The sequence below is a fragment of the Mizuhopecten yessoensis genome, unplaced genomic scaffold (assembly GCF_002113885.1).
Source record: "Mizuhopecten yessoensis strain PY_sf001 unplaced genomic scaffold, ASM211388v2 scaffold1581, whole genome shotgun sequence".
In the NCBI taxonomy this organism is placed as follows: domain Eukaryota; kingdom Metazoa; phylum Mollusca; class Bivalvia; order Pectinida; family Pectinidae; genus Mizuhopecten; species Mizuhopecten yessoensis.
Genome location: NW_018404118.1, coordinates 234,026 through 247,847, shown reverse-complemented (window position 1 = coordinate 247,847; position 13,822 = coordinate 234,026). Strand labels below are relative to the sequence as shown.

The 13,822-nt window shown below is 36.2% G+C and overlaps 2 protein-coding genes across 2 annotated transcripts in view; one reads left to right on the top strand and one right to left on the bottom strand.

The window, feature by feature from the left end:
• LOC110465462 (cubilin-like) overlaps window positions 1–3,196 on the bottom strand; it is a 55,783-nt gene extending 52,587 nt beyond the window's left edge. The window contains exons 1-2 of the mRNA XM_021521296.1: window positions 3,090–3,196; window positions 460–530 (exon numbers count right to left, since the gene is read on the bottom strand). Of these exons, the coding sequence (XP_021376971.1) occupies window positions 460–526 (67 nt within the window). The 5' untranslated portion in view covers window positions 527–530; window positions 3,090–3,196. The remainder of the gene's footprint in view (window positions 1–459; window positions 531–3,089) is intronic.
• A 3,716-nt stretch (window positions 3,197–6,912) lies between these two features.
• On the top strand, window positions 6,913–12,009 carry LOC110465457 (small ubiquitin-related modifier 2-A-like). The gene is made up of 4 exons (XM_021521284.1): window positions 6,913–7,057; window positions 8,118–8,270; window positions 9,706–9,777; window positions 11,500–12,009. Exons 1-4 carry the CDS (start codon window positions 7,043–7,045, stop codon window positions 11,560–11,562), a joined length of 303 nt encoding a protein of 100 aa, XP_021376959.1. The 5' UTR covers window positions 6,913–7,042; the 3' UTR covers window positions 11,563–12,009.
• Window positions 12,010–13,822: the final 1,813 nt, after the last annotated feature.

Below are 13,822 nucleotides of genomic sequence, written 5' to 3'. Positions count from 1 at the left end.
GTACCATCACCATGGTAATCAGACTGATCATGTACCATCACCATGGTAATCAGATTGACTAAGTACCATCACCATGGTAATCAGACTGATCATGTACCATCACCATGGTACTCAAGACTGACTATGTTTTCCATCATCATTATCAAATAAATGCTTATTTTCTCCTGAAATAATAATGATGTTGATATAACAAATGACAGCATGAGATCAGATTAAGAGTTTAATACAACATTCGGATGAATACTCGGAGTGTCAAACTCTGTTATGTGTAATTATGCAAAGCAATGAACACATATAAATTGTCTGGACTTTGACCACTTTCAATACTTACTGTACTTAAAATAGTTTTCATTTCTGGTTGACCCAGTTCTCAACACATAAATATTTTACCCTTAACACAAACCATGATTTTTTTTTTTAAAACACACAAAATATTTCCCTGCTGTTCTCAACACAAACCTGATTCTGAGAGGCTAACTGCAGCCAGACCAGCTGCTACCAACATCCAAACTGTTCCTATCTTCATGATGCTACAAGCAGATAAAAAGTCACTTAGATTTATAAAAAGGTTGCTTATTTAATTAATACTAGAGGAACATTAGGAGCCCTGTGATTTAGAGCACTGATCGAGAACATTTCTAAGTTATAAAATTTTGTGATTGCATGGCCTGAGCATTGGGCGTCATCCCAGTCTATGTAGAATTTCATGTTGATTTTGTTTCTGTTATATAAGGTCTGGGAGCATTTTGAAACTTGAAGAAGTGAAGTTCAAGTTTTCAAAAAATGCACTTTGTGGACCTATTTTATTACTATGTTTGGTTAGGTGTTTAAACCAGATCTTGTATAAGGAACTCGACTGGCTCTCACATGGACTGTATGAAGCCATGCTAACGTGGACAGCATGGCTGATGATGTTATTGACAATGATATGTGGTAATAGTTGGCAGCAGATACATGTTTGGGATATTGGACAATAGTTCTTCTGGGCCTGTTTTTACACTGCTCTCCATTTGGAACAAGCATGACCATTGTCAAAATGATCTGAATAAGATATATCATTCAGCTTTAAAGAAAACTTCAGGCTGGATGATAGTAAAGAAAACTTAAGGCTGGATGATAGTTTTGTTGCTAACTCCTTTAAAAGGACATTTGGTTTAATGAGGTTGCTTGTGTGTTATCAGTTTGAGAAGTAGATTTTCAATACCATATTTATAAACCTGTTACATGGGTTTTGGAGATTTCAGGGTACTTGTTGTTCATAGCATAGTTCTGGTAGAATGTGTCTAAACTATCATCATCAGGACTAGGACATACAGAATGAAAGTGGTTAATCAGAATGTTAGCTTTATGTAGACTAAGTTTATAACTACCATCTTTCCTGACTGAAATCACTCTGCTGTAATCAATTGTAATAAATGTAGGTCCAGAACTTTTCATTGCTTAGTCATTACTGTCAGCTTCAGTTGAGAGTGACCAAATATCTAAATAAAACACTATTGAGACATACCTATGTAGTTTTGATAGGTTTGTTTTGTATTTCAATTTCGTTGTTCTTTATGTAAAGACAATCTTTTTTATATCCTTTTTTTTTAATGTCATGTCTAACTCAAGAGCTTTCCTTCTTTATTTTGGCCACTTCGTGTTTGATATCATCGCCAACCAATGTGTAGAGCTGTAGAAGTTGTTTCAATATTTCCCAAAAGCCTTAACAGTCAAGATTTCGTTGGGTGAAATATCAAAATAGAACAGAGATAATTTTTATTGAATTTCAGTTTGCATTTATATATAACATATATAAAATTATTTTACAAGGTATTTTGATGATTTTCAAGGGAACAGTTTTAGAAAGACAGCATCATGATCCGATATGCCCAGAATAGAAATCTGCAATAACATAGCTTCTGATGACAAGATAATTTTGATGTATTAAGTTGGGACAGAGGAGGCTGGGCGTTAACATAAGTTATATAAGAAGAAGGAGAGCTACAATTTGTCGTACTTAGTTGGACAGTTTGTAAGGATAAGGTTATCTAGCAACTTTATGAGCAACATTTTTTTGGTAATGAAAGAAAACATTTTATTAATATCTCCAAGGATGTTGAAGAAAAGTAAGCAAAAACTCTTTTTTAAGTCAAAAACCTGCAGAAAGGTAGCTCTATTATTATAACTTTTTATTGGATGAAGAAACAATAGAAATGCACCTGGTAAAGGTAAAATATTTGATGATATTTAAATGCAACATTTCATCATTGTTTACTTTGCAATTGTTTGCGACTGTCATGCTAGTCAGGTAAGTCTGACTATTCTACAGGCAGCACCAAAACCTATGATGTCCAGTGAACTTCCTTTTGCATTCTTCATTTTCTTGTGATTCAAAATGCAGCACATACCAACCACAATGATTTTGTAAACATTTTCTCTAGACACATTCCATCTAAATGGGCTGTAGCAGTATTACAGTATAAAAATAAATAGATGGGCAAAGAAACTAGTCACATAATAAGGTGTCTTTCAATGTCAACGTGAGGACTGATTGAATTAGTTGTCATTCGTGCAGGAAGCGATTGCATACTCACTTTCCAATTAAAAGTAAACATTGTCGATTAACAGTGTAAAGCTGTGTAATCTTGCTCTTTTTTTTTGTTTAATTGGCAAATTCAACTGGTCACCTGATGCTACATTGTATATCATATTAAAAAAAACACAATCACAAAAAAAATAATGAAAACATAATTATAACTTTGTCATTGTAAGGTTAACAGGAAGTTGCTCTGTTGCGTCCGAATTGATCAGATCATACTCTAGATATATGTGTTATCGATAGGAAGAAACTATATTATACATATTCAAACGCTTGAAATGGAGTTATCACATGTTGTTAGGTCAAGGACATTTGATTTACGTTACAGTACACTTGTTTTTTACTGATCAGGAAGTTTGCAAATTAGAACATAGTTATTTGTTAAAATGTACATATTGCAGCAAAATAGCTGCTTGACTGTTGTGCTAAGCGAACATCATAATTATAAAAAAATCCTCTACCACAAATAAAACTCTTTCAGATTATGACAAAATATAGAATTACTTACAATCACCGTTAGTGGAACGGCCGCCGGCTACTTTCTGTTTGAGACCAGGAGTAACCTGACTAATACTATAGTTGTTGGTGTTTTGCATACTCAGGATGAGAGACTGAAATGCGTAAACCCTTTGTAGATAGGGCACTATATTTTTATATATATATGTTATCACATGATTACCGTTTTATTCAGTAAATACGCCATGTCATAATATTGCGTGTGTTGATTGAACAGAATTTTCAAACATCCATGAAAATTAACACTCTATTCAAAGTTTTAGGTATAATATAAGTAAAAATCGCATAAATGTTCCGCTCTTTAAAATTATTGTCAGTGCAAATGAACATCCTTACGCCCCTATACTAACCGGAGAATTTACCTATGTAATATGACACATTGTGACGTCATAGGTTTCGTGGCTACATTTGTAGAAGCGGACGTTCGTAAAACCACGGAATTAGATTAGACCGTAAGTCCGTGGTAAAACGAATCAATCAATCAACAGCCGAAAGACGAGAATTAAATCATTTTCGTTTCCATATTTTATTGGAGATTATACGGTTTTTCAATTTAGCTCACTAGAGCGGATGGAAATAAATTTCTTCGACTTGTTTTCATTTATTTCATATCTTCGAGTCATGTTAATTGAAAAGTGTTGATACGATCACGGACTTAGATAGCATATATATACCGAGCTCACTAGAGCGGATGGAAATAAAATGTCTTCGACTTGTTTTCATTTATACCTCTGATCTAAATCCGTGATACGATGGGGGAAAACACCATTTGCACAGTTCAGGAAGTTTCAGATTATATTCAAATTCAAATTCAAATTCAAAGATGTATTTGTACATTTGTAACTGCAAAGTATTTTGAAGGCAAAATAGTAAAACACAGTGAAATATATAAATAGACATGTACATGTAGAAAAGTCGCAAAGTGATTGCTTATATTTCTAATATACATTAACATGAACAAAATTAACATAGCTTCAAATAGAAAATTTAATTTAAACATGTTTAGCTGCAAAGTCAATTCCTTATACTGTCAGCAGTATAGAACTCCTCAAGCAAGATTATATAAATCATCATCATCATCTCACATGCTTTGTGATGCCATTACCTCCATCATCCTCATCCTCATCATCATCATCATCTCACATACATTGTGATGTTGTTACCTCCATCATCCTCATCATCATTAATCATCAACATCATCATCAACATCATCATCCTCTATTCATTCATGTAAGATGAAATGATTTCATATATTATAAGTACATGCATCTTTTCAGTTGCATCACAACATTAACACTTGTGTATTTTTACATCAACACATCATCTTTCTACTCTACATCCGCCATCAATACACAATCGCCCTTACTCACACCCACCCATACACACACTCTTACATACACAAACAAGTAAGAATTCATAGAAATGCAAAAAATAATGAAAAGCTACTAAAAACTGTAAACTGAAAATTCATGAATCAGTTCAGAGAGAGAGAGAGAGAGAGAGAGAGAGAGAGAGAGAGAGAGAGAGTGGGTGGGGATGGACTATTATATTTTTGAGCTCAAGCTTATGAATGTATGAATAAATGAAATGGAAGAACATTATTGATTTTGTAATTCATTTCAAAGCCCAGGAGACAGCTATCCGAATATTATTTTTACAAAACAAAAGAAGTTTTTCCCATTTTTTCCATTCCTTTTCAAACTTCTCTCTAGAGACCGTTTTAATGAATAAGCAAGATTATATAAATTTGCCTTGGTTAAGGACGCATTTTTTTTTTTTTTTAGAAAAATGCTAGATATGACATAACCTAAGGTACAATTGAAGGATTATTTGCGCTTTTGTAATTACAAAAATAAAAGTAATTTGATATTCAGTGTTGATTCGATTTTAATGGTTTGGTGGATTGAGTGTCTGTCGTCTGCTGGATGATATACTGAAGCGAAATGTGCGCACCCTCTCCACCCCTCCTACTGAGATAGGCTAATACTGTAGTTCCATCAACAGGAAGGCGGTAAAAGCAAAGACGCATATATTACATGTACCTGTTATATAATAGCAGACACAGCCAGAAGCGCCTAAAGACAATACAGGCCCAGAAGCAATATAGAAAGAATGGCTTACTTTTTGTTTTCCCATGGTTTGCAATTCAATCCTTGTTTAGTTAAAATTGATTGATTGTTTTCAGGATATGTGCTGGCTTATTTAACGTTAAACTAAGACAGTGACCTAGGGGTCTATATTAGGGTTGTGGAGGCACGGTACGTACTCCAGTGGTAGGACGCCGGGCTCGTGACCGAAGGATTGCGAGTTCGACTCACGTCACGACACTGAGTTGTATCTTTCAGCAAGATACTTTAATCCATTTGTTCCAGTCTACTCAGCTGTAAATGAGTACTGGTTGAGTGGTGCTAGAATTGTATAATGCTAGTTGCCGTGTGAGCGCCAACCTCGATATCCAGGGATTAAACTCACTTTCGCTCTCTACACGCCTGGAATTTGTCATAGCAAAATTGAAGGCTCGGTGTGCGCCACCTTGTTGATTTGATATACATGAAAAGAATCTCGCGGTCATGTAACGGTAAAAGTTGACAGGCTTTGAAGTCGGACGTCTCTTCTTTGTAATCTTCAAAGGACAGGTAACAGCCTAGCGTTTTGTAAGGTTTTTATTTACCTGAGACTAATCAAACTGCAATCTTCGTGCCTTCAATTTTGCTATGACATATTCCAGGGGTGTAGATAGCAAAAGTGAGCGTAACCCCTGGATATCGAGGATGTGTGAGCGCCGAAATGGCAGCACCGGCTTTATGCTCCCCAGGGAGTTGAGAAAGATATTGGCTGGTTGCAAAAGGCCCTATAACCACGGATAATTATTTGTGAACCGCTTTGAGACGACCTACGAACTATGTTGTGATAAGGCGGTATATATGAACCTCGAATTATTATTTATTATTATTTATTATTATTATTTAGCGTTATCTAGACGATAAATCCGCAATTTGATAATTTTATAGAAAAAATTATTTCGTACGGAACAGACGTTTACATTTGATATTATTGGCTTGCTATGCAAGTTGCATGTGTTTTATTCGATATCTATTCATAAAATGTAATATCAATCCAGTATATGAGGATTTATTACATACTTACTAATAAATACGCGGTTTTTGTATATGCGATACGACACAATTGCTCTAACCCATATCAGCCCTCGCCGTATCACACCCCAAAACCCGTATCAGCCCCCGCCGTATCACACCCCAAAACCCGTATCAGCCCGCAAAACCCATATCACAACCCTTTTGGATTTTTTTTCGTTTTTCAATATTCCAAAAAAAAAATCAGAAGAAAGTAGTTTTTATTAGTAAGTATGTAATAAACAGAATAAAACACGCTTTTTTCCATATCACACCCAGTATCAAACCTCGACCAATATCAGCCCTTGGGCTGATATTGTAGTCTCGGGTTGATACTGGGTGTTATGGGAAAAGGCATATATTATTCTCTATATAACTGCGCAATAGAAAACTTGCACTCATCGACCCCTGTGACCTACTTTTCAATCCGGTTCCGTCCGGTTTGCAGAAGGCTTAATAACGTACAACCTTATTGGCCAAGAATTGAAAACAAAATGCAATGGAAAAAAAATCAAGTTCACAGTGATATCGTGCTCCAAAGTTTTAATAGTTGACTGATTGTTATTTTCTGTAATCTCTCACCATCTATGGATAGTTTTACAGTTTGTCAGATGAAAAAAAATCGCACTTTCTTTTCGCGATGCTTGGAGGCTATTTTTAATTCTGGCCAATCAGAAAGCGCGTAACACATCGCTTTGATAAGACCCCGGTACCTCTTTCCTTTGTGCGCCATTTTCCTCGCAAACCAGACCGAAAACACGACGCGACTCTGGGGATTTAGATCTATAGAAAATTTGCCGTTGATTTCACGATGTCGGAAAATAAGGTACATTTGGTATTTAATCTGAATATATGTCCCCTACCGTAGGACTGATATTATTTAGAAAGTTATATTATATTGGCGAAATTGTTTGTATGTGATGATTTCCCGCGGTTCTTCAATTATTAATCAATAGATTTTACTGATATTTGATTGATATATTAACTTTGCAGATAAAATTATGTACTTTGTTTTGCCGTGTTTTTAACAGAAACCGTGTGATGTTATTTTTTTGGTAAACATATTCGCCAAGGAATAAGAAGTGACAGAACATCGCATTTAACCACCGGTTGTGATCGCCCACATGTTTGACCAGAGGTCGGCACACTTGGCAATTTACAAAGGAAGACTAAAGATTCCAGTATTCTATGTTCTACATACAATTTAAATGCTTATTTATTCACTAAAAGTAGTGTAATAAAAAGGAAAAACATCCTTGAACGAGTCTGCTTTTCATACACATTTCACATTATTATTATAATACAACTTCTCTCCATGGGCTCGCGTCGAGTCAGGTGAAGAGAATTGTCCAATCCTGTACTGGAAGTAAACTTAACTAAGCCATTTGATTGGTGTCTGGTATATATATATATATATGACAAATCTTTTGGTTAATAGCAGTCCTTTTGAGATTACAGATTAGCTACAATCAATTTCAAAGCCTGTCAATGTTACTGTAAGATTATGGTAATGACAGTGCAATTCCTTTACCTTCACGACATCAGACTAGACTACATATATCATTTTGCAATGTGTTTTGTTAAAAGCCTGCAATATTTTCCTTACACAAATCAGGAGTGCAGAGAAGATAGTTGCAATAAGAAAATACATTAATTTGAGGATGAAGGAAGGAGGAATTTCTTTGAAAACTGGAAAAAATCATAATCATAGCTGAACACTGTCAGTTTAGTTTGCCCTCATAATCATAGCTGAGTAAATCACAAATCTAGTTTAATCAACAGAAATATAAACAAACCCTACTCTGTAAGATATTTTATATGAAATTCTATAATGTTATCTCAACACTGCTCCTAGGTGAAAGCTCACTGTTTTATTTGGTTGACAGGGAGGAGATGATGGTCAGCAGCAGATAGTGAAGCCTGAAGGAGCAGAACACATCAATTTAAAAGTTACAGGGCAAGATGGTAGTGTGGTCCACTTCAAAATTAAGAAAAACACACCACTACGAAAATTGATGTCTGCATACTGTGACAGAGTTGTAAGTAAAACTGGAAGACAAGATTTGAAGAAAGTGCAAAATGTATTCAGAATAAGGCTGATGAGTGTTTAAGCATTTAAAATGTCATGATGATTAATTTATGATCAGTTGGTGAATGAAGGGTATGATAAAAGAACATACTTTCCGTTGTTTGATATGCTTAAAATTAAGAAATGTCCAAACTAACATGGTAGCATACATTGAAAACTAGATCAGTTGGTCTTCAAAACCAATTCTGCATACTATACTAGTTAACTTTTAATATTGCATAAAAAATAAAATTCCCTGCGACAACCTTGGATTCAAAACCAGAACTGCATAAGTTGTTTTCTTTGGGTCCAACAAAATTTTGTGGTTTTCAGTGAAGTGACACAATATGTAAACTCTATGCAAAATAAGGATAGATATAAAAGAAGAAAATGGCTAATTTTCAATACCAATCTAAAAAGGTGGGTGATACAACTCTGGGATTAATCTAGGTTTTAGGGAAAACTATCCTTTTTTAGACATGAGAGAAATTATAATTTTGATACAGGGCTCTAGGGTCTGACATGAAGGTAAATGATAAATGTTTTGTCCGACATGCATGTGTGCAGTATATTTCAATTTAAAATTTGTTTAAATTATGTGAAGAAGATGTATATATGCAGTATTATGCATTTTAACTTTAAAGAAAACATATACGGGAAATATTTTGAAGACAAACTGGTATTTTCTTGTTGAAATAAGGGTATTTTGAAGCACATAATATAAGGAGAATTTCAAAGAACAGTAATTTTCTTCTGTAGGGGAAACTACCCATAAACAGTAGTGAATCAAGTCCAGATTGATCCCTGTAAAACCCTACTATATTAACTGTAAACATCTTAATATAATTTTACATAGCTTTACTAGTCATAAAAGTGACCAAAAGCTGTACATAATGAGTCTTTAAACTGATGTTTCAAACATAATTCAGAATTTTTTTGAAATGTTTTGTTAGGTTCAAATGGGTTGAGTGTAGGAAGATGAGGTTTAGTCTAGCTGCTAGACACGTCGTAAAGCATTGACCTGGTCCTGTTGTTCACAATTAAATGTTGCTGTAATTACCAACAAAAAGTTCCAGGGGTCGTCAAAAAGGGCAGGGTATGCATATAATGCATTAAGGCTTGGCTAATGAATTGCATTTAGTGGATCACAAAACAAAACTAATCTTCATTTAAAATGATGGATCTTTCAGATTTGTACCAGTCAATACAAAGCAATACTTAAAATCTATTTTCTGTAATGAATTTATGATCTCTGAGTATTTCGTTATACAATTGTCCCCATCTTTGTGACATCAGTTTGTTCAGAACTTCAAATGAAGGTTGGTATTTTTTAGTTGGTTTAACTATTTATGATACACATTTCTTAATTGTTTTGTTTACAGTTCATTTATCTTAATTCCTTTCAGGGACTAAAGTTTGCAACCTTACGGTTTAGATTTGACGGCAACCCAATCAATGAGACAGACACCCCCACTGGAGTAAGTGTTTGAATCTAGGTCTTAAATTCAATATTTGAATGTATGTTAAATTGGTGCTTGCCAAATAGCAACAAAGTATGGTTTAATAATGAAATGTGAACAGCACTGTAGTAATAGGAAACTCAAAATGAACCATAACAAATGACCTATCAATATCGTATAGCCACTTTACTGCGGGGATAGATCCACATCTATGAAGGGGTGTTCTCCGAGTGCCAACATATTTACCAACAATAGGCAGGTGTTGTTTTATGAAACAATGGCAAGTTAATTATATACTGTTTCATATAAGGCTGTATTTTCAGCTAAACATTCACCCAAGATTTACCTGTGTTTTATCATGCTACATAGTTCATACTCTATGAACCCCTGATATTTCTGATCAAGAAAATGGATAATAAACTAACCCAGTCCATGTTTTTTGTTTAGGGATCCTACCTATATAATTATGATAAACAGGAAACTCTTCAGTGGATAGAATTGGTAAAAGTTTGGAAGTCCTGGGATGGGTAGTTTTTGGGTGTTTTTTTTTTACCTGCTGCTCAATGAATTTACCTTAAAGCCTACATCAAATTTAAAGTGAAAGAGCAATCTCGAACAAATACACGGAGACTGTAGCTGAGTCTCGGTCAACCAGACTCTTGTTGACTGCACATGCTACGCCACACGTCGAGCGTCTGGTGGAACGAGTCGAACAACTATCCTCATAGTTCAGAATTCCTTTAAAACACACTATAACCACGTGTGATGGAGCACAGAGGTGCAAAATAGCACAGGTCGTACTCAAGTAGTTTTGGCAGGAAAAATTGTCTGAAGCGTCCAGGAAACGAAAACTTGATGATTGGGAATCGGACAGTTACAAAGAAGCATGGTGATAGGATATTACTCGACAAAGACAGACTTTTGACAGTTTTAACAGCAGGGTGGTTGATGGTCAGCAATTAATTAAAAAAACCACCTAAAGATCTTGGAAGTTGTATTTATATTTTTTCAATGAGTAAAATTAGAAATAAAATACCATATCATCAACACATATATGATTTATATCAATTTTGGATAAAAGATAATTGTACCCTCACATTTTAACTTATTGACCCCTGGGGCTAGCTATATAGGAAGACCGAGCCCCAAAGAGGAAAATTATCTAATATTTTGCTTGAAGACGCTAATATCCCCTAATTGTCTGCAAACATTTCTTATTTGAATGAGGTTGATTTGACCCCTGCGGTCCTAAGAAATGGTACAGCTAGATTATCAACTTCTATGGTGTAGTTTTTATAAATTGTTAAAAATTGGTTTCTATGTATATAAAAGCTTATAGTTGAATGAAAATTAAATTATTGTCTAATTACACCCTGTAATATGACATTACTTATTTCAAAATCTGTTAACATGGCAACTCAATGGAGGCCCCTGATTAGTTGAAAGTCAGATATTGTGGTCCAAGTTGGGTTAGAAGATAGATGTTGTCTGGATTTGAGGAAATTTCATATAAAGATGTACTAATGCATTCAGTTGTAATGACTTAATTATAAAACCAGGTGAGCGATACAGTTCCAATGGACCCTTGTTTCTATTAAAAATAGTGTTTGCATATTTAAAATTATTACAGCAATATGGTATATGCAATTGAACATAACACTAGAGTCAAAATTTAGTATGACAGTTTTCACAGAATGCTGTTTTCCTCCCTGTTAATTGTACTGTTGCTTTCTTCCACAGCTTGACATGGAAGACGGAGATACGATAGATGTATTTGCACAACAAACTGGAGGCCAACGGTAAATCTGAACACCATACCTAATGGACTATACATAAGGAACCTCATCTCAGCATTCATCATTTTCATTTCTCATTGGAACTTCGCATCACTCATTTCATGTTGACTTTAGCAGTCCCCGGCTGCTGTGGTGAATGTTGTGAGGAGGAGAACTTGCACGTTGTCAAAGATAGGTTACCTCCGAGCTCGGCGTCCTTTGTGCCGATTGTGTTGTTTGGTGTGAACACACTCCAGAAAATGAGCAAAGATTGTGACTTTCGGTTTAAAAACGTCGGGCGAGTGGAGGTGGTGGGCACCAGATACCGGCCCCACACAAACTTTCATGTTATTTGTAATGTCCACAAACTAGGTCAAGTCGAGTGTATATGTGCGTTTGTCAAAACATTTTTATTCATTCATTCATTGACATTCATCCCATAAATATTGGTAAATAAACATGTCGTTGTACATAGTTTCCTGTTTTCACAATTTTTGATGTTGATCTTTTCATCTTTTGTGGGTGGCGGTTTTGATGTAGGCAACAGCCCTTTATTAAAGGGCATGGAAATGTTGTAGATCATCGAAGTATGTACGTAAAACATATCTGATGTTTAACTTGGTATAGTATACATCAATGAACAAAAAAGTCATTAGTCAACCTATTCTCTTGGGTAGGTGATCAGAAGCACCTGTCTACCACTCCTGGGCTTGAATTCATGAATGCCATTCTTGTACTCAAATTCTGTGCTAAAGCCAAATTCTTTAATTTTTGACCTGATAAATGAATGAAAATTGACTTTCTGTCTATGAACATTGATCATGAAGAGACATAAAGCCAAATGCTGTTCACACATAACATTTTTACTGTTGTTAAAGTCGAGCAAATAACAAGAAAGTTGGTTTGGGCACGAAATCCATGTTTGAGGATGAGAATTATGTTTCATGAATGTGTGCTTAGAGGTACATAACCACCTGTCCTTGTCCCAGTGGTCTGTTGATCTGTGGTAGGCTATCAATCAACATACACTCCTGGTCAAGTCACCTGTGGTACGTATATATATATACTTGGTCCATCAACCTATTCTGGTCAGGTGACCTGTGGTATATATATATGGTCCATTAACCTATCCTGGTCAGATAACATGTGGTACCCATCTACCTATCCTGGTCACATGACATGTACCCATCAACCTATCCTGGTCAGGTTGTCTGTGGTACACATCAACCTATTCTGGTCATGTGACATGTGGTACACATCAACCTATCCTGGTCGCGTGACCTGTGGTTCTCATCAACCTATCCTGGTCACGTGACATGTGGTACCCATCAACCTATCCTGGTCAGGCGACCTGTGGTACACATCAACCTATCCTGGTCATGTGACATGTGGTACTCATCAACCTACCCTGGTCATGTGACGTGGTACTCATCAACCTATCCTGGTCATGCGACATGTGGTACCCATCAACCTATCCTGGTCAGGCGACCTGTGGTACACATGAACCTATCCAGGTCAAGTGACATGTGGTACTCATCAACCTATCCTGGTCATGTGACATGTGGTACCCATCAACCTATCCTGGTCATGTGACATGTGGTACTCATCAACCTATCCTGGTCACGTGACATGAGGTACTCATCAACCTATCCTGGTCATGTGACATGTGGTACTCATCAATTTATCCTGATCAGGTGACATGTGGTACTCATCAACCTATCCAGGTAAGGTGATCTGTGGTACTCATCAACCTATCCTGGTCACGTGACATGTGGTACTCATCAATCTATCCTGGTCATGTCACATGTGGTACTCATCAACTTATCATGGCCAGGCGACCTGTGGTACGCATCAACCTATCCAGGTCGGGTAACATGTGGTACTCATCAACCTATCCTGGTCAGGCGACCTGTGGTACTCATCAACCTATCCTGGTCATGTGACATGTGGTACCCATCAACCTATCCTTGTCATGGGGACCTGTGGTACCCATCAACCTATCCTGGTCATGTGACATGTGGTACCCATCAACTTATCATGGCCAGGCGACCTGTGATACGCATCAACCTATCCAGGTCATGTGACATGTGGTACTCATCAACCTATCCTGGTCATGTGCTCATCAACCTATCCTGGTCAAGTGACATGTGGTACTCATCAACCTATCCTGGTCAGGTGACATGTGGTACTCATCTACCTATCCTGGTCACATGACATGTACCCATCAACCTATCCTGGTCAGGTGGTCTGTGGTACACATCAACCTATTCTGGTCATGTGACATGTGG

Bases quoted from the DNA above. Each gene is read 5' to 3' on its own strand.
- LOC110465457 (XM_021521284.1), top strand. The intron at 8,271-9,705 runs GTAAGTAAAACT...AATTCCTTTCAG, and splicing joins CTGCATACTGTGACAGAGTT to GGACTAAAGTTTGCAACCTT. The intron at 9,778-11,499 runs GTAAGTGTTTGA...TTTCTTCCACAG, and splicing joins AGACAGACACCCCCACTGGA to CTTGACATGGAAGACGGAGA.